The sequence below is a fragment of the Carettochelys insculpta genome, chromosome 3 (genome assembly GCF_033958435.1).
Source record: "Carettochelys insculpta isolate YL-2023 chromosome 3, ASM3395843v1, whole genome shotgun sequence".
In the NCBI taxonomy this organism is placed as follows: Eukaryota; Metazoa; Chordata; order Testudines; family Carettochelyidae; genus Carettochelys; species Carettochelys insculpta.
Window position 1 is genome coordinate 153,445,903 of NC_134139.1, and position 21,613 is coordinate 153,467,515.

At 45.5% G+C, this 21,613-nt stretch overlaps 1 protein-coding gene across 6 annotated transcripts in view; it reads right to left on the reverse strand.

The window, feature by feature from the left end:
• Window positions 1-21,613, reverse strand: part of FAM135A (family with sequence similarity 135 member A) — a 171,100-nt gene that overhangs the window by 68,392 nt on the left and 81,095 nt on the right. For 5 of the 6 annotated variants that reach the window (XM_074991080.1, XM_074991081.1, XM_074991078.1 and 2 more), the window contains exons 5-9: window positions 13,582-13,721; window positions 13,406-13,476; window positions 12,758-12,931; window positions 1,961-2,087; window positions 1,150-1,303 (exon numbers count right to left, since the gene is read on the reverse strand). In XM_074991080.1, the coding sequence (XP_074847181.1) occupies window positions 1,150-1,303; window positions 1,961-2,087; window positions 12,758-12,931; window positions 13,406-13,476; window positions 13,582-13,721 (666 nt within the window). Of the gene's footprint in view, window positions 1-1,149; window positions 1,304-1,960; window positions 2,088-12,757; window positions 12,932-13,405; window positions 13,477-13,581; window positions 13,722-21,613 lie in introns of those variants that run through there. The other variant, XM_074991082.1, reaches the window with a different exon arrangement.

Consider the following 21,613-nt stretch of genomic DNA (forward strand, 5'->3'; position numbering starts at 1 on the left):
TTGGAGGTAGATTCTGGTGGCCCTTGAGAATACCATTATCCCTCTGCACATGTCATCTCTTTGCTTCCACAACTCAAAATATACATTAGCTTAGTACTAATCTTGCATGTTAGAGTATGTCTATATTTAAAATGCTACAGCACAGACATTTCCTACACTGATAGGAGGGGATCACCCATCTGCATAGGTAATCTCTCTCCCCAAGAGGGACCGAGCTCTGTCTACTCTGGGGCTAAGGTTAGTATTGCTAAGTCTCTCCAGAATATGGATTTTTCATAACCCCCAGGGACAATGCTATAGTAAACTCTTTATTGAAGAAGGTCTTGTAGATGGCCTACCATTAGCACTTCCTTTTTAAGCAATATTTGCATAGTTCCATTTGCTGAAAGTGGCTGATTCAAACTTTAGTCAGTCTCTTCAAAGTCAAAATTTATGAAGTCCCCTTGCATTCTTTCTTATGACAAAAATATGTTCTCTAACTACACAACTTTAAACATGATAAGAAAATGTCTGCTCTCAAAACTAAGCTTAATCTTATTGACTGTTCAGTACATAGATTTAATCAATAGTGCAATCAGTTTTGTCAAAGTTTCAGATTATTAATTTTATTATGTGACCTTAAAAGCATCAAGCCTTTAACAGCCAAGAACTTAACTTAAGAGATCATTTCTTGAGTTCTTATTTTCAATTATTCCCCATTATGGAGTTGGCAAATCCAAATTTCTAGAGTTGTTTTAGAATCAAACTTTAAACTAATTTATATATCCAATCACATTTCCTTACAGCATGCACACAGGTATAATACAATATTTAGACTGAGATGAGCTTTTGTTTCTAAACATTTTTCGCAGTAATGTATTGATTTTAAAAAAGTCACAAGAAACTAATTTAAGATAATGTAAAGCCAATATATTAATTTTATTAATTTGATGGCAATGTTTTTCATTATTTTATACCATGACTAAAAGACTCATTTCAACTCCTATAGTAAAATAGTCGATGCAGAACACGTACAATGTATAAGATTAATTATATTTCAATCTAGAAGAAGGGAGAGAAAACAGGCCATTTTAAGGAGCATAGCAAGAAGACAGAGAATAGTTTTACGATAGAAAATAAAAGTGATTTACTCTCTTATGTTCAACATACCCAGTTCTATTCGGTGAGAGGAGGGGAGCTCCTTTGCTACCATGCTGAAGTAGCTGTGTAATCCTTTAAATGCAAGCAGCAAAGCAGCACAAAGTGTGTAGTGGAGATTGTAGGCATGATTCAGGAAGGGTTCCGCAATCACAAAACTGCAACCCTAAAAAAGGATTACTACAGTAAACTCTTTCATATTTGGCATTCTATTATCCAGAACTCTCCAATAACTGGCATTTCAACCATACATAAATGTTAGTTACATTTTCCGTAAGCACAGTACAGGTAGAGTGAATACAAACAAATACAGTATAAGTTTACCATGTGCAATACTACTGTTGTTGGTAAATACTCTGTATATATTTTTGTTTGTTTCTTAATATCTCATCTTAATTTTTGTTAGTGTGATGCATTGATAGGTATATCTGTCTGTTATCCAGAATACTTGAATATCTGGCAACCTACCAGTTCCGTAGCTGCCAGATATGAAAGAGTTTACTGCATATACATTAATTAAATATAATAACATTGAACTAGCAGAATAACTTAACATCCTCCATCCCAAATTCATCTAAAATAAACTCATTCATGGGCCTGCAATTTCCACTGGAGTGCAGTCTCACAAATAAAGATAAACACACTAAATATTTTAAGTTTTCCATAAAAGGAAAAATGAAACATCACAGCCTTTTGGTAAAGTTCTTCCCTTCATGTCATGATATGTCCCTTCAATGAAGTGTGCCTTCACTGCCATTAATTCAAACAGAATTATTACCAAATAAAATAGAAAAAATGTATACAAAATGGTCAATATTCTTACATCTGCTGATAATTGTTTCGTGTAGTTATTGCCAAAGACCACACTTTCAAGAGTAGGAATCACGGTGTCCCTATTTTGTGCTGGTGTGTTCCTGTTTAACCAAGTACTCTTCACTGGACGAGGAAAGCTGCCAGAACCAGTTAAAAATAGAGAAAAACATCCACTTGATTATAAATACAAAAATGAGTTGAATAATTAACACAAAATAGCTGTACTTTTAATGGAAGGCAGAGGGAATCAAAGGCTGCACCTACACTAGCAAGTTATTTCGAAAGATTTTTTGAAAGAAGGGGGCTCTTTCGAAAAATCCAGCAGAACATCTACACACAAAAAGCATTCTTTTGAAAGTAAATTGAAAGAATGTGGCGCTCCTTTCGAAATCACTCTTCTTTTCCCATTTCAGGAAGAGCACCTCCTTTTCAAAGCTTCTTTCAAAAGAATATGTGCAGATGCTCCAGGGGGCCTTTTTTTCCAAAAGAAAACTTGTTCAAGGGCCTGCAATTTCCACTGGAGTCCAATCTCACACGGGGCCTGATTTTGTTATCCCTGGCCTGTTCCTTCGAAAGAGTGGGTACTGTGTTGACACTGTTTTGAAAGAGCAGATCACTCTTTTGAGCTGCATTTTTGCGTGTGGACACACTCTTCTGAAAGAAGTGTTTTCAGAAGAGATCTTCCAGAAGGGCTTCTTTTGAAAGATCTCTGTAGTGTAAACGTAGCCAAGATGTACAGGTAATTACTGGTTTTGAGTTGAGTTATAAAGTTAAATTGCTCCATTCACTCACTATTATAAGAGTCAAAGCTATGAGTTAAAAATTGCACATACAGCACAGCAGCAAATTCAGCTTTTGCTAGTACTGTATACAGGTGCCATGAAGGAATATTATACCTGTTCTCTGAAAACTTGTATATGCAAACAAAACAGATTTCAACAGCAAACATGAAATTCACGCATCACAGGTAATGGGTGCTGCAGCTTAAAGAATAAATTCAAATCCTGTAATATTGTTTTGCAACCTGACATTTACACATGCAATTTCAGCCTTGACTCTCATGAGGAAGAATTCAAGCAAACAATATTTGAAGATTTTGGAGGAATTAAAAAAACACTTTAAAGAAAAATCTGAGTTTAAGTAACAAAATGAATAATATTAATGTAATGCTGTTTCTTTTTCCACCCACCACACTCACTGTTGATGTGTTCTGTAAACATAAAAATTAGTGACCTCCTCCATCCCACACGCTTACCCGAGGAACAGTTCAAGGGGACTTGGGAAGGTGTTTGGAGACCGAGTCCAGTGACTCCTACAAATTTAGGACACTAATCGAAGTAGGACAAGTCAAAAGGAAGGCCAAATGTTAATGTAACTGTGACAATAGCAAGAACCACAACGAAAAAGGTCAGGGACTAGGTCCAGGGCAGCCATGATAGCAACTGCGAGTACACTAACAACCGCTGTTGCAGACACTGCCTTGTTTACCGGTCTTTAACCACAGTCAGCAGCTCATATTTTTGGCTTCTGCTTTTGAACCAAATATGCTTCTTCCAGTAATCCAGCACTAGTAAATGAGCCACCACTTTCTCCTACTAGCCTGCGGCATAAACTGCTGTATTGCAAGAGAAAGTACATAAATCAGCTGCTAAGATCAAAGACATTGACAGAATATATCTACTTAAAGAACTGCATAAAAATGAACATGAAGAGCGTTTCTCAGTCAGTCATAGACTGAGTATCATAGCTGACTTGTATTGTAAAAATAATGAAGCAGACATATTCAGTCTCGCAGTCAGAATGTATACTTTAAAAAGGAGATGTGGAAAAGGAGGATAATCATATTGTTAAGATGTTGTTCTCAGATTTTCATAGTCTGGATTCAGTTCCAGAGCTCAGATTCTCTGCGAGAGTTTGGGTTTCTCACTGAGGCTATACCTGCACTGCACACCCTGGGTTCCAGGTACCCGAGTATTTGTAGGTACCTGCCAGAATGAAAACCAAGCTACACCCACAGAGTGGCTTATAGTTACACAAGTTAGTGACGGTCTCTGGCCATGGAAAAGTAGCAGGGGATGAGTTCCGCAGCTCCCTGATAAAGGGAAAGGCAATGGGGAAACACTCTCATACTGTGGAAGAATACTGCATTGCTAAAAACAGTAGCACACATAGGAGACACGCTACTTGAGAATGTAGAGAGTCACACAGGGTACATACTCTAAGGGTTCTGGTGTGTGTTAACTAACATAAGCACTAACTCACTGTCTACATTGCTGTTTACAACCATTCTAGGACATGTGGCATATATATGCTGCACACTGCTCTCAGGAGTGTGCAGTACAGATGTACCCTTAACATTTCTTTCTTCACTTCTAATCTTTGTAATGGCAGGAAAGCAGTATTTTCTTTTGAAACAAACAAGACAAAGGATGAGAGATCATCTTTTAAAATGTGTTTGTACAGCACCAAGCACAGTAAAAACCTGCTCTCACTTTGGACATCTACGTACTAAAATATTACAAAAAATAAATAATCAAATAAAACAATGCAGTAGGTTCTCTTACTGCAAAAATGGTAAAAAATGATCACATGAGACCAATTTTTGTAGTGGAGTCACATTAATGCAGATGTAGAATACAAATATAGACTAAAGAGCATGACAGTGCTTATTTGTTTGGGGGAAGGAAGAGGAACAGATGATTGTTTTGTTAATTCAATATTATTAGTTTAATTTATCCATTTGCATAAATATCGATATTACTTTTTTTTAAAAAAAGGTTTGTTTGTGGGTTTTTCCGTAACAGCAGACATCTTAACTTAACAATTTTAATGGTCCCATTAGTTAAACCAGTGTTTCCCAAATGGTTTTCCATGGAACCCCGAGGTTCCGCAAAGTAAAAAGAACAGTTCAGTGAGAAAATTCCATTGCCATAGCTCAGGGTGCACAAAGTGGGGCGCACACCCCCCTCAGGGGGTGAAAAGGTTCAAAAGCAGTAGGCGCAGCATGATTGTCCTTCCCCAAACAGCTGCGTCACTTCCCAAAGCCTAGCTGCATTCAAAGCCAGCCATCTGCCCCTAAAATCAGGTATCTTCCTCCTTCCTCTCATCTGTTAAATAAGAAGTGGGGAAAGCGGGGGGAGTTTGGGAAAGAAAGAAGCAAGGAGGGAGAGAAAAATAAACCAAGTATCTCCTGGGTCAAGGGATGGAGGAGGGGTGTGCTGCTCTGTTTCTCTCCCTCTCCAACACAAAGCCAAACCCGGGGGTTGTTTTCTCTGGACACCTCTCATCTGTGAGGCTGCTACTCCCTTTTCTCAATCCTTTGCAAAGGAGCAAGTTGCTCACGCAGGCTGCCTACTCCTCTCCTGCAATTGGAGTTGGGGAAGAAAATGAGGGAGCAGCCAGATCCTCAAAACTTCCCAGCAGCCTGGCTTGCACCAAAGAAACTGGCTTCTTGCAAGGTCAGAAGCCAGAAACTGTACAGTAAACCCTCGATTTAACTGACCCCAATTTAATGTACTTAGAAAATGACACTATCTGCCAGCACCCCTCCCCCCTCGCATTAAATGCCAGTGACTTACCAAAGCTGCTGGAGCTGCCACTGCTGCAGCCACAACATGCTCATCCCACTAGGAGTGGGTCGTGTGTGCAGGCAGATGGCATGCACTGACATATTGCAGATTTGGATTTAACAGACTTTCCACATTAACGGACACCCCTTCCACCCTATTAGTCTGTTACATTGAGAGATTACTGTACTGCAAAGTAGCAAGTGTCTGGATCCATTCACATGCCTTCCCAGCACAGCCATGTTCCCTTTCTGCAGGCATGTGGAATAGCTTCCTTTTCTTTTATCATTAGGGTTTTTTTGACTCTCTCCAACTCCATTTGTTTTTGCAAAGCAGGAGCTGATTCTGAGCCTTGCAAACAGCAGGACCCACTCTCCTGCAATATTCTCAAGTCTGAAATGAGACACTGCAAGTGGCACATCTAGGAACCAGGTCTGCTTAGCTCAGTGGTTTGAGCATGGGCCTGCTAAACCCAGAGGTGTGAGCTCAGTCCTTGAGGAGGCCCATTTAGTGGTCTGAAGGCAAACAGATATTTAAAAAAGGGGAAGAATCTGTCAGGGATGGTGCTTGGTCCTGCCAAGACAGCAGGTGACTGCACTTGCTGACCTCCCAAGGTCCTTTCCAGCTCTATGAGATGGGTACCTCTGAATGTTATATAACTTCATTGGAGAGACTGAAACAATTTTTATAGTGGGGGTGCTCAGAGCAGTCTCCCAGGGAGACTGAAGCAATTTTTATAGTGGGGGTGCTCAGAGCTTTTGAACCAAACTGGAAACCCTGGCACACCTAGGTCCAGCACCTATAACCACTCCTGCGTTTTTACTTCTTTAACCTGGCTCTGAGCCAACTGTCCACAAGCAAAAGGCTGTATGTCCAATAGTGATCAAAACCTAGAACTTCAATTTGTCCAAAGTGCTGCACCAACACAGATTAATTACAAAGGGGAATATACAAAGTTAGGGCTTTGACTAGAATGCATTAACTCTAGGCTGGTATTGCTAGTTCTCCTGATTTTATTGCACGTCTTGTGTTATTTGGTGTTTTTCTTAAAGGCCCAGTTCCTGAAGTCAGGAGATTTCAACTTTTTTTCTTTCAAGTACGTTTCTAGAATTCACAGTTACAGAGGAAAAACCCTGAAAATGTGAACTGAGTGCATGCTAAAAGCTTGGAAGGCAGCAATTAAAAAAAAATCATTTTACTAGTCTCAGAGGGGTATCTGCAAAAACAGTGAGGAGTCCCATGGCGCCATAAAGCAAAGGTGCACATTACTTATGCTGCCTCCCCCACCTCTTCTGCCTCCACCACATAGCCTTGGCTGCCACCAAGGAAGTGCTGTGCATCACCACCTGGGGACCACCACTAGCTTCCAGATCAGTTGGGGTGCCCCTGCAGGGACAAAAAGTGGGGCCCATTGCAAAAGGTTTGCTCACCCCTGCAACACCTGACTCCTCTGAAGCTTCCTCCCCTGCCAGTGCAGAAACAGTAGAATTAAATTTAATTGGTTTAACGGCTAACAGAGTGACGGGAGGGATCCAGGCATGAAACCAACTGAATTTAGTCTGATTATTTTAGCAGCAGCAGAGCAGGGAGCTGCAGAAAGCCACACACTTGCTCCACTACCTCAGCAGCCACACCTCTGCCAGCAGAACACCCTCACACCACTCTTCCTTCTGTTGGGCACATGTGGGTGCCTGGTGTAGGCTCCCCAGCGAGCGCTACAGATGGGTTAGTCCCGGGGCCAGTTTGGGGCTGATGAAGGTTAATTCTGTGGATGGGGGACAGGTCTGGGGCTGAGAGGAGTTAAGCCTGAGGATAGGGGTGTGGATTTGCAGGATAGTGGGTTAAACTTGGGATAAGGGGGCAGATTTGGGGGCTGAGGGCAGTGGAGCATGGGAATGGGTTTCCACAAAATTCTTCTGAGTTTAAAAGGGTTCCGTGGCCAAATAAAATTGGGAAACACTGAGTTAGATGACTGAAATGTACTTTTTGTAAGGGCATGTGAATAAGAAAAAAAAACCCTCTTAAAATGCACATTTCAGTTCAACAGATACTCAGAAAAGCAGGCATGTCAAAATCACAGCCTACTAAGTGGCGCACAAACAAAAAACTGATAGTATTCAGAGCCACCAAAGAAAATGTAATTCTATTGGAAAGTCAGAATTATTTATTATTATAGATTATGTTTTAGGCATATTTTATAACAATTTTAGGTCTTGTTTGAATATAATACAATAATTTTGATTGAGAATTTAATACTAGATATGAATTTTGTTCTATAATTTTATTAATATTCATATAATTTGAGGAAAGACACACCTAGCAGTGAGGAAAGAGACAGAAAACACTGATGATAAAAAGACGATCGGAGAGAAACCCCAAATCAGAAAAGCCAAAATATCTCGAAGAAAGAAGGGACAGATGGTTTTGCAGTGCACAAGCAAATCCAAGCATCAGGACACCTTCTCTCTATGGCTACTTCTGCATTCTCTGTGCTGTCCACTTCATCATCTCTAAAAATGAGGCTAACCTGCCATACAGGAAAGTCCTGAGTTACCAACATGAATAAATGGACTGAATGATGCTTTGGCTATTTTACGTATTTACCTCTCACCTATGTGCAGGGTGGGTACACAGTGAAACCCCTCCCTAGTAGGGATTCCCCCTTTCCCCACCCCCATTCAGTGAGCCATAGAAGATTTCACAATTCAACATTTTTTTCCCACATAGAGGAAGCATGGAGAGGTACCCCTTGAGGCTTGCACTGCCCACCCTCCACGCAATAGCGCCCTAACACCTTGGGGCTTGCACTGCCCCCCTCCATGCACTAGGCCTCGAGGGCCCTTGAGGCTTTCACTGCACCCCACCCCCTGTACTCCCACCCATATAACTCTGCTTTGACCTCCTCTGCCCTCTGCTCCACCCCCTGCAACTACCACAGGCAGGCACCCCTCTCCACCTCAGCCCACATGGGTTACAAGGTGGGCTACTTAGAGCAGTCATACATCCTCCTCTGGCATGCATGAGCAGCAGGGGGCAGACAAGTGGGCAGTGCTGGGGCAAGAGAAGAGAGACCTGTCCCTCTCCTCCCCCCCAGAAGTGCCCCAGAGCCCCCAGGCTGCAGGGGGAGGGTTTGGCCCCAGGATGCTGCCAGGAAGAGAATGAAAGACAAAAGAAACAAAACCAGCACCACACACACTCCTCCTTTTCACCTTTTCAAGGGGCTGGGGGGCCATGGGCAGGGCTCAGTCAGGAGGAGAAAACAAACACACACAACTGCTTTTCATTGACTATCCCGCCCACTGTAAGCTCTGCTGCCTGCCTGGAGAAAACCTGCTGGGGGTGGGGGAGGGACAGGCTGTTCTTCCAGAGCTTGCATCAAAACCTGCTCTTTTCTGATCACAGCATGGAAAAAAAAAGCAGAGAAACCTGCACATCAAGGCCAAGTCAGGTGGGCAGGCGGTGAGGACCAGAAACGCACTTGACCCAAAAGACAGCAGCCTGAGGAAACCGCTGGCCAGTCCCATCGAGCCCCTGAGCTCTTAGAAAACACATGGCTTCCACAAGCCCCGAGGGAGAAAGAGCACTCATTTCTAAACCTCTCCCCATCCCAGGAGGCAGAGCAAGCCTCTGCTTGTTTTGCAGCTTGGCTGAACGGGTATTCTTCTTTACAGCTTCTTTCCTGGTGATTTTTCCTGTCCGAACTGCCTCGCCCCTCGGCTGCCTTTCTCCTTTTTTCCCCTTCTCTCCTTTTTCTGTTTGCAGCTCTAAGAGCACGGAGCAGAGCACATAATAAGCACCGACTAGGACTTGCTTTTCCCCTGTAGAACCAGATGACCAACCCTCTCCTTTTTCTACCAACTTCTCAAACGCAGCAGCTCGCTCTCAGGGGGTTAGCCTTTCCCATCTCCACAGTCTCAGGGCTCCTTCCCTCCAAAATCACAAGTGACAGCCAAGTCCCTGAGAGCTCCACAGCATCTCTGGCACAAACAGGCCAGCCAAACAAGGGGCTTACAGCCTCTGGCACCAGGAAGGAGGGGATGGGCCAGTGGCTGCAGGGGGTGGAATACGTGTTTATCCCATCCTCTGCCTCCTTGGGCTGCCCACCTCCAGCCCATGAATATTAAAACCCCAGGGAGTCTGCTTCTCCGTGCATGAGCGGCAGGGGATCTTTGGGCTGTCCGTGAGTGCCTGTGTGGGCCGTACTTAGATGTTTCATTACCAGCTAGTTGGGGGCTGCAAAAAAAAGCAATAGGGCCACATGCTGCCCCATAAAAGGGTGTTTGACATGTCTACAATAGAGCATACCAGTAAATGCAGGATCACTTCAAACCCTGCGAGAATGAAACTGTACAAGCCCACATGCTCCTGTATTCATTACCACATAATCTCTTCGGCTGCGTCTACACAAGATAAATTTGAATTTATTAATATTGATTTTGTAACTCTGGAATTTATAAATTCAGTTTTGACTATCCTCACCTCCCCACGTGCTCCTCACAAAGTCGACTTATTGCTGCCACACTCAATCAGCAAACATCGATTGTTGCAGTAGTGCATTGTGGGAACCTATCCCACAGTTCCTCATCCCCTAGCATTCTGGGTATGTTCACTGATCTCTGACATCATCTGCCCACATTGCATTTTCCACATTTCCCTCCCATGTTAAGCAAATGTCCATTTTCCCCCGTGGAAGGGAGGAAAATTAGGGCATTCACAGAGATGGCAACGTGAACAGAAATCTCTTATGTAACTGAATTCTCAACTAGCCATCCACTGACTGTCCCCCCACCCCTGACTGAACCCGATCCCTGAAAACAATACAGGGATCCTGAAAAGCTTGAAGAAAGAGATTATAGTAAAGTTTCTGAAAAACGAGAGTTGCAGAGAGAAGGGTATCTGGCTTTCCAGTGCACTATAAGGCTCCTGTGCACAAGATGTGTTCTCAACTGGCCATCTACTGACTGTCCCACCTGCCATGAATGTATCCGATTCCTGAACATAACACAGGGACAGACTGTATTCTCAACTGTCCCTCCACCCACTCTTCCCTGAGTGAAGGGGTGCAAAGTTAGAAGAAAGAAGATAGAAAAGTCTAGGAAAAAAGATTTTTGTCTTCCCCCTTCACTACACAGACATTGCCAACACGGGAGATGTCAGTGAAACCTCATACACTGAACTTATAACAGAAGCAGGAATCTCAACCGGCCCTCCACCCTGTGTTTTTGGGGATCAAAGCATGAAGAAAGAAACGAAATATTAGGAAAAAGATTTTATAACAAAAATATCAAAGCAGCAGGTGTCTGTAACGGGCAGCAAGCCCCCAAAAATATGTTTGGCGGGAAGGGTGCTGGGGTCTGCAGCTACAGAGCTGGTTGAAATGTTGAAGTAGTTCCCCCAAACATCTCAGCTGCTGGGGAAGACTTCTCCCCAGTGGCAGCAACCCCCTAAGTATCTTAGCCACTGGGGGAGCCTCCTCACAGCGACAGCAATCCCCCAATATCTTAGCGGCTCAGGGAGACTTCCACCTGGCAGCAGAAAGGCCCTGAAAATATTTTTGGTGTTGCGGGGGGGCAGTTGAAGTTGTGTCACCTGAATATCTTAGCCGATAGGAGAGTCTTCCCCCCCAGCAGCAGCAAGCCCCTGAAAATCTTTCCCACCCTTGGAGCCCTAACTCTGTGCAAGCCAGGACATGGTGCTGCTTGGCAGCATGGGCAGCACTGAACAGCAGGCACATGCTTTTATTAGGTCAGGGGCTACCCAAGTGATGTGGTTGAGTGCAGGACAGACCCTGACTGTGTGGTGCCTGTGGGAGAGGGAGGGAGGTTCACGCACAAATGTAAGCCACTGACAAGAAGTTTCTCAGCCTCTTATGCAAGCACGATCCCCACAACAGCCTTGCTGCCATGTGGGGCAGTGGGGCAGTGGGGCAGCAGCTGGCACCAGACAGCACAGAAAGAAATACCAAGCATAGAGACAGAACCAAGAACTCCGTCCTGGGGCTATTTATAATGGGTAGATGCGCTCACTGTGCTAATAGCAAAGAAAGAAAAACATTTCTCAGGCTCTCATATAAACATTAGCCCATAGCCACAGGCTTCCTGGTCCGGATTTGCAATTCACAGTCTTCCTGTTACCTCATTCCTGCACACGTGCAGAGCAGCGGCCAGAGTGGAGTACTGAGAAGCATTGTGGGTTACATACAGGACACCTCTAGAGGCTAATAAATTTGATTTTAAGATGCAATTCCACACTGGCCTTTAATCGAACTTCTAAATTCAGCTTGACACTATACCCATCAGGTACCGACAATATTGTGATATCAATATTTGTGCTCCCTCAGTTGGGCTAAGGGTATTTATAGTGAAGACAGTCACGTAGTAATATCAACCTAACTACCCTTAATTCAAATTTATCTCATAGTGTAAATGCAGCCTTCCTGAAAAAAAAAATAATAATGACACAGGGGACCAGGGAACGGGACGTGTTGTTACTTTGCCAAATTCTGTCTACGAACCAACATCCTTCACTCAGGACAAAATGAAGTATCACATGCATTCGAGTATGTTTGAGCTCACAGAAGGTTTAGCCCTTTTGTTTCTTGCATATCCTTTGTACAGAACAGTTAAGGTGATGTCATCAACATGTTTCAGAGATAACAAACTATTCAAATGATAAACGGCAGTTCACCTCTCAAATAGTTTTCAGGCTGTCTGCACACTCAGAAAGACATTACCATACTGTTTATACTGTATTTACATTATACAGCTTTTCCTTATATCTATGAAGGACAGGGATGCAATAAAAATATGAAAGCAGATTCTAGAGCACAAAATGTAAGTGATAGGAAAATGTACTGTCTCAACGAGCCACTGAGAATCAGCTAAATTCAACCCATGGACAAATAAAATAAATCAAAATCACCTCACCCTAACTGCAGATTGTATGAACACTAGCACAACTTGGCATTGCTCGCTTTCTATGTCTTTTCTTTTGGGTGTCTTCAATTACCGCAGTTACCTGTGTTTTACTATCTGCACCCCTTTTATTATAGTACTAACCAGAACCAAAAAATAAAATAAGCAAAAAAATCAACAAAGCAGATTCTTATCTAAAACATCATAAAGCACAATACTTCTTGCACATAAACATTAAGTACTATATCCATTCTCACCAAAACTCCAAAGTAAGTTACAATAAGAAGAACCCAATATATTAATTGCATTGTATTAAGGAGCTATTACCTTATCAATGGCTGGTGTAGAGCAACCAAAGAAGCATGGACTGTAACAGATATGACAGAGAGGTGGAAGTAATCAAACATAACATTGACGTAGTGATGAAGGCCTTTGTGTAAGTTAAAGTGCAACTTTAAAGTTCGGCTACTAATTAGTTGCAGTGTGCTCAGGTCATCTGGCCTTGAAGAAAAAAAGCGTAATTACTGAAACAATGTTTTAAGTCATTCAATAACAAAATCCCAAATACAAGAAACAACTACCCATTATTTAAACAACACAAGGCCATAGCGATATTGGTCTTCAATAATTTATTAAATAATATAGTACTGTTTTATATTATATCATGAATAACTATAATTAGATCTCTAAAAGAGAACTGCAGTATGAATAGGTAAACAAGAAATCTCTCCTAACTCACTAATTTAAGTCTGCAGGCTGTCTCAAGAGATTAACTGGATTTTTGCTCACACACATACATATATAATACATGAATAGCTGATTTAATATAAATATAACATTTCAGATTTTAAAAATATTTTGTGTAATAGAAATATTTTGTATTTCTGATGTTCTAATATTAATCTTTCCTTTGGAAAGAAAGAGTTAACAAGCACTTCATTTCTTTAATAAAATATGCATTACATTTAAACTTACGAATAATCTGTGTCTGTGAAGTGCAGATCTAAGGATAGCAGGAAATTCATTTCATTGAGGGATTCTTCAATCTGAAAAGGAGTTATAAAATATGACAATTATGTTCAGTATTTTGCAAACTATGCCAAGAATTCTGAAATATATGAATAGTTAAATATACTCGAATGGCAGATTACCTTCCGTTCATCCAAGAGCATTTTAATTTTGAAGATCATAACATCATTCACAGAAACTTCCTCATTTTTGTAAAGAATTTGAAATGTTTTACTACAGATTACATTGTCATGGACTGAAGCTGGAAAGGCAAGATCAGCACCTAAAAATCAAACAAACATCAACAAACATAGAAGTTTTAGCAGGATCCTCTGCACATAATGAAAACACTCTGTTGTTATATTTTGAAATCTATTATTTCAGATATGATACAATGAAGTGACCCAATAAAACCATGAAGGAAGGACAGGGAGCTACAGCAATCAGATTAGAGTTACTGAGCAAAAGTGTATCACAGTGCAGTCACGGTTTTTTAAAAAAAAATACTTTATATAGAAACATTTAAATGTATATACTGTAATATGCCAATTTATTTGTTGTCTCACTTGAGGGTTTTAAAAAGAGAGTAAGATCGTTACCTGGTCTGTAACTGGTGTTCTTTGAGATGTGTTGCTCACGTCCATTCCAATTTGGGTGCGTGCCAGTACATGCCCCGTTGCCGGAAGCTTTTTGACCTAGCCAGTAGCCCTAGGGTCGCCCATATAGGCACTGCCCGCCCCAGCTCAGTTCCTTCTTGCCAGCTACTCCGACAGAGGGGAAGGCAGGAGGCTTTTGGAATGGACATGAGCAACACATCTTGAAGAACACCAGCTACAGAACAGGTAACTGTCTTTTTTGATTCGAGTGATTGCTCATGTGCACTCCAATTTGGGTGAACACAAGCCAATGTCTAGGAGGTGGGCTCAGAGCCCTGCCCACCGCAGCCCTGCCCACCGTAGGGTCTTCCCGTGCGTAATGTGCTGAGAACATGTGAATGGAGGACCAAGTGGCCGCCCTACAGATGTCCTGGATAGGGACCCTGGCCAAGTATGCCACAGAGGATGCCTGTGCCCTGGTGGAGTGAGCGCTGATTGGGGGAGGGGGAACCCCTGCCAGTTTGTAGCACTCTCTGATACAGACCACTATCCAGGAGAAGATCGTCTGAGAGGAGACTGGGTGCCCCTTCATCCTGTCTGCTACTGCAACAAACAACTGTTGAGACTTCTTGAAGGGTTTGGTCCTGTCCACATAGAAGGCCAGCGTCCTCCGGACAACAGAAGTGTGTAAGCTCTGCCCTAGGGGAGGCATGAGGCTTTGGGTAGAACACTGGTAAGGTGATGTCTTGGTTAATGCGGAAAGGGGAGACCACCTTAGGCAGAAACGTTGGGTAGGGTCTCAGCCTGACCTTATGTTTGTGGAACACCGTATAAAGTGGGTCCACTGTCAGGGCCCTGAGCTCCGACACCCATCTGGCTGAGGTAATGGCCACCAGGAATGCTGCCTTGCAACTAAGGGCTAACATGGAACAGGTGGTGGGGGTTGAAATGGGGGAGCCATAAGCTTAGACAACACCAAATTAAGATCTCATGTTGGCAGGGGGGCCCGAACCTGCAGTTTGGTCCTTTCCATCCTTTTCATGAACCTTTTCACCACAGGGTCTGAGAAGACCGATGACATCCCAGGCCCCGGGTGAAACGCAAAAATAGCTGCCAACTGCACTTTCAGGGAGGATAGTGACAGCCCTGTCTGGCTTAAGGCCAGCAAGTCATCTAGGACACGAGGTATTGGGGCCTCCCCTGGGGATAATCCCCTTTGAGTGGCCCATATAGTAAACCTCTTCCATTTGGCTACATATATTACCCTCGTGGAGGGCTTCCTGCTGTTTAACAATACTTCCCTGACAGGTTCGGAGCAGGCCAGCTCAACTGGTCTCAGTCATGGAGCCTCCATGCTGTGAGATGTAGTGCCTGGAGATAGGGGTGTCGCAGTCTCTCCTCCTCCTGAGTCATCAGATCTGGGTGTAGCAGAAGCACCTCCAGGTCGTGAACAGACATCTCCAAAAGGGTCGATTACCAGTGCTGTAGAGCCCAAGCTGGGGCCACCAGGATAACTGATGCTCAGTCCGACCAAATTTTCAGCAGTGTTCGGTGGATGAGCAGTAGCAGTGGGAAAGTGTAAAGCAAGAGTCCCGACCAATGAATGCTGAAGGCATCTGCCCAAGAACCCAAGCTTTGGTTCTCGTAAGAGCAGACCGTCCTGCACTTTGCACTGAGATGGGTGGTGAAGAGGTCTACCTGGGGATGTACCCACCTCTGGAAAACTGAACTCAGTACTTCCGTGTGTAGTGACCACTTGTAGTCTATGAAGGACCTGCTGAGACGGTCCACGAGGGAGTTGTGAGCCCCAGGCAGGTAGAATGCCCTCAGGAGAATCTGGTGTTGGATGCACAAGTCCTAGAGCACGAGGGCCTCGAGACACAGGGGCGACAAGTGTGCACCCCCTTGTTTGTTTATATAGTACCTTGTCGTAGTATTGTCTGTGCTGACTGCAACACACTGCTCCTTCAGTTTGCTCTGAAACACCCCACATACCAGCCAAACCGCTCTGGGCTCCCACACATTTATGTGGAGCTGAGCGTCGGACTTGCTCCACAGGGCCTGAGTCTGGTGACCCCCCAAGTGTGCCCCTCCAGCCCAGGTCCGAGGCATCTGTGACCAGGGAGAGTGAGGGTTGTGAGGGATTGAAGGGCACTCCCATGCAGACCGACCAGGCCTCTAGCCACCAGAACAATGCCATCAACACTCTTGGGAGGACTGTCACTAACTTGTCTATGTTGTCCCTGACAGGTCTGTATACTGAGGCAAGCCACAGCTGGAAGGGGCGCATTCACAACCTGGCATGCTGGACTACGAACGTGCATGCTGCCGTGTGGCCCAACAGGAGGCATTCACTGGCCATTGTGATTGGGAACCTGATTAGACCTTGGATGCAAGACGCCATGGCTTGGACCCTGCTCTGGGGCAGGAAGGCCCTGGCTTGCTCTGCATCTAATCAGGCACCCACAAACTCCATGACCTGAGTTGGGGCTAGAACAGACTTTGCCGTGTTCACTAGGAGGCCTAGTGTGTCGAATTGTCTCTCTTATTAGCTGCACCTGTCACGCCACCTGTCGCTGTGACCAACCTCGGATCAGCCAGTTGTCCAGGTAGGGGAAGAGATGCATGCCCTGCCTGCGTAGGAAGGCCGCCGCTACTGACATACATTTGGTAAAGACTCTCGGGGCCGATGATAGGCCGGACGGAAGGACTGTGAACTAGTAATGGTCCTTCCCTAGCACAAACCGGAGGAACCTCCTGTGAGATGGATAGATTGCCATGTGGAAATGCATGTCCTGTAAGTCGAGAGCAGCAAACCAGTCCCCTTGTTCCAGCATTGGGATAATTATGCCCAGGGATATTATACAAAACTTTTATCTTTTTCACAAATTTGTTCAGGTTTCACAGGTCCAAGATTGGCTGTAATCCCCCTTTTGCTTTCAGAATTAGGAAATAAAGGGAATAAAACCCCTGCCCCGGAATTCTTGGGGAACTTCCTCTATACCCCCCTTTTGAAGGAGGGCCTCTACCTCCTGCCTGAGAACCGTCTCGTGAGGGGGTCCCTGAAGAGGGACAGGGAGGTGGGGTATGAAGGGGGGTAGAAAGATAGCATATTCCTTTTCTACCGTGAGGAAGACCCACTATTCCGACGTTATGCTGCACCATGCACAGCAGATTTGGGATAGGTGGGATGAAAATAAATCCTGAGCTGGAACTGTGGGAGTGGCCAGTGTGTCGCTCCCGACCGCCCCATCAAAACTGCTGTTTAGACCCCAGTGGGGTTTTTTGGTGGCTCTGATCCTGTATCTGGAAGTCCTGACATCTCCTACTATGGCGGCCCCTTCTCCTGTTCCCATCCCGTTGTTGTTGTGGGAACTGTCTGAACTGGGGTCTCGGGGTAAAGTGTCTCCTCTGGATCGCTGGTGTATATAGGCCCAGCAAGCATAGGGTAGTCCGTGAGTCCATCATGCTATGAAGCCTCTTATCAGTCTTTTCTGAAAATAGGGAGAGGCCCTCACAGGTGAGGTCCTGTATGGACTGCTGCACTTCCCGCGAGAGTCCGGAGACCTGAAGCCATGTCCCCCTTCTCATGGCTATACCCGAGGCCATGACCCTGGTGGCTGCATCTGCTGTACTAACGCAGACTGTAGTGCCACTCTAGATATGAGTCTCTGTTCCTCCACCAGGGCCATAAAGTCTGACTTGGTCTCTGGTGGGAGCAGCTCAGCGAAATGGTCCATGGTGCTGGCCGTATTATACGCATATCTGCTAACCATGGCTTGCTGGTTAGCAATTCTCAACTGGAGGCCACCTATAGAATAAACTTTTCTACCATACAGGTCTAAGAGTTTGGCCTCTTTGTTTTTAGGGGAGGGCCCCTGGGCTCTCTGCCTCTCCCTGTTGTTCAGAGCACCCACAACCAGGGAGTCAGGGGGCGGGTGGGTGAACAGATGTTCATTGCTCTGGGCTGGGACAAAATACCGGCTCTTGTTCTTTTTAGCCATGGGTAAGGCTGTGGCTGGGGTCTGCCACACTGTCTTTGCTGTGTTGGCAATTGTCTTCATAATGGGCAGTGCCACCCTGGTAGATCCAGATGTTGAGAGAATGTTTGTAACAGGGTCTATTTCATCCCTGACCTCTTCTGCCTGCACCCCCAGACTCTGGACTGCCCTTCTCAATAACTGCTGGTACGCTCCTCCATCCTCCATTACCAGGGATGCCAAGGATCCAGCCAATGCCTCATCTGGGGAGGACAAGGGCATCGTGCCCTCCAAGCCCATCGGTGCGAGGGGTTCAGGTACCCCCATTTGAGTTCCCGGCACCGTGGTTCGTGGTGCCGTGCTTGGTACCTGGGGTGAAGGGCCCCCTAGTAGCATATGGTAAGGTGCCGTAACGATGGGGCCACTCGGCACCTGGGACGGCACCGGTTCTGCCAGTGCCGGTGCCCGCTGCACCACAGGTCCTGGTACCTGCAGTGGCGGTGCCCACATTTGAGTCAGTGTCGACTGCACTGGTGCCCGTGTCAGCGGTAGCGTCAGTGCCAGTGCCGACGACTCTGCCTGCTCTCTCAGGGGCACTCCCAGTGAAGAAGTTGGTGCCGATCTCAGCACCTGGGGAGCGCCGGGCGCGCTAGCTGGGAATCCCACAGCACGCCCCTGTCCCTCATGGATCATCCACGGGGTCCAGAAAGGCCATTCTGGGGCACCTCAGGGGTCACTTGCCACTCCCCTCCGAGGGGCGTCGGGGCTGGTGTCAATGTCCACTGCGTTGGGATGATCTTGTACTCCCGCTCCCAAATGAGCTGGAGTAAAAAGAGTACGACTCCGACGCCAACGACCACAACAATGCCGAAGCTCCCGCGGTGCCTATCAGCTCCTGCGTACCCTGCACTGTCTGATGAGGGGAACCGAGGAAGGCGACCATTTGTGGTGGCCTCACCGGCGTTAGGAACTGTGCTGGGACCGCTATAAACTGTTCAGATGCCTGTATCTGGGGCGATGAAGGCTCTCGGTGTGGCATCTGCAGCGGCATCGTGATCTGCAGGAGGCCTTGCACTGGGCTAAAGGTCTTTGGCGTCGAGGGCAGTCTGGGACAGCACGGACTCCCGCCTTGCGCTGGAGTTGACACCCGCACTTCATGACCTCAGTCACGCTGTAATCTGGTGGACTTGCCGTCACCCGATGCTTGCCATCTCCTCCTCCTCTCCTGGGATCAACCTCAGTCATGCCTCCTCTTGCAAGGCACGGGGAACTGGCTCTTATGGCACCGAGTCCTGCTCTTGTCACCAGGAGCTTTCCAACAGCACCAACGGTGCCAAAGCTCTCTGCACAGACGATGAGGTGCTCTCAGCTCCCGCCGGGGAAATGTCCAGGTGCAGGGCTGTCTCCATTAGTAATACCTTCAGCCATTGAGCTCTGTCTTTCAAAGTGCCAGGCTTGAAGGCCTTGAAAATAGAGCAGCCTTCCCAGAGGTGGGCCTCACCAAGGCAGCTAAGGCAAGCCCTATGCGGGTCGCTTTTGGGCATTCTTTTGCCACATTTTGAGCTTGTTTTAAACCCTGGGGAGCCAGGCATCCCCTGGCACCGAGGCACAGAGGGGGGATAAATTCCCACCTCAGCTCACTAAGTGCTAAGTGGAACTATTTACAGATGAAAGACAACGATCTAAACTATTTACAGCTGTTCTCACTATCAACTAATTTAACAACACCACCTACCAGCGAACATTCAACAATAAGGGAGCTCCAGCAACCAACAGCATGGTGAGAAGGAACTAAGCAGGGGGCGGGTCAGGCGGTACATATATGAGCGGCCATACAGGTGCCACTCCAGGGTGCGCTGCCCTAGGGCTACCAGCTAGGGCAAAAAGCTTCCGGCAACTGGGCGTGCACCAGCACACACACAAATTGGAATACACATGAACAATCACTCAAAGAAGAAATTTCAGTTACATGATTGCTAAACCTATAATATATTATTTCTTCTTCATTCCCATATGAGACCAAATGATCCCATATTTTTTATTATTATTTTTGGAGATCAGACAAATGTACACTTACATTTTCCATCATATAAAAATATGCACTACTGATCAAAAATGTGATGGATTGAGGTACTAAACTTTTTTTGCCTAATTATATCTCACTACCTTATCTGGTATATTAATCATGGGAAACAAATTGCAATTTCCTGCATCTTCAAAGCAATAATACTTAGTACTTTTCATCTCTATATTGCATTACAAATTTTATGTAATTAGTCCTCAATTTGAATTTGGCACCAGGAAGCCCTTTGCTGTTGGGTCATGCTTCTATGAGAGGCTGAGAAACTTCTTTCTTTCTTTGCTATCAGTGCTGTGAGTGCGCAGCTACCCATTAAAAACACTACAACATGGAACTCATGGTTCTATCTCTAACTCTCCTACCTAAGCACTTTGGGTTTTTTTCCTGTGCTAGCACCAGCCCTTGCCCTGCCACAAGACATGGCAGTTAAGCTGTTGGGGGTGGGGGGGGCGTATAAGAGGGGCCAAGAAATGTCTTTTCTGTGGTTTACATTTGTGGAGCCCCCCCACCCCTAATCTCCCACAGGTGCCATGCAGTTGGGGTCTTTCCAGCACCCAACCATATCACATGGGTAGCCCCTGAGCCAATAAAAGGATGTTCAGCATGGACCAAGCTGCGAGGTAGCATCATGTCCTGACTCGCGTGCGGTGAGGGCACCAAGGGTGGGAAAGATTTTTGGGTGCTGTCTGTCACCCGAGGGAAGTCTCCCCCAGCAGCTAAGGTTTGCAGGGGCTTGCTGCTGCCAGGGGAACCATTTCAACTGGCCCTCATGCCACAGACCTCCTACCCCCTGCCCAAAAAAATTTTCAGAGATCATGTCACTTAGCCCGTCATCCTCCAACCACCCAACCCCCTGCTTTGGAATGAGCCCCCCTGGGGCTGCCAATTGTCTGGTGCCCTCCCACCTGAGCACCGCCATTTGTTGAAATTTGGCAAGCCCCATCCCCTGTGTTGTACAACTCTGTGTAGTGTAGTGGGAAGCCCAAAATCTTTTTCCTAAGCTTTTCTATCCTCTTTCTTCAAGCTTTGGCTCCCTTAACACAGAGAATGGGTGGAGGGCCACTTGAGAAGAGACAGACTGCTGGGTGATCCCAGAGCACAGAAGCTGGGTAATGCACTGGGAAGCCAAAATCCCTGCCTCACAATATCCCATTTTTCAAGACCTTCACAATCCTATTCCTTCTTCAAGCTTTGCATTGTTCTTGTATTATTTTCAGCGATTATGTGTAATCAAGGGAGGGGAGACAGTTGTTGGAGGGCCAGTTGAGAAGATGCAGATACCTGCTGCTTTTTTGAAAATCTTTGATAATTCAGTTGCAGCTACAGTTATAAAAACAATTCAGTTATAGAAGCAAGAGATTTCAGTTAATTTGGTGATCTTTGTTGATGCCCTACTTTTCCTTCCTTCCTCTTGGAAAAATGTCTGTTTGCTTTCCATGGGAGGGAAATGAGGGCAAAGCAATGTGGGAAGATGACATCACATACCCACAATCACTTGCGGGGCACTTTTTCCCATGCT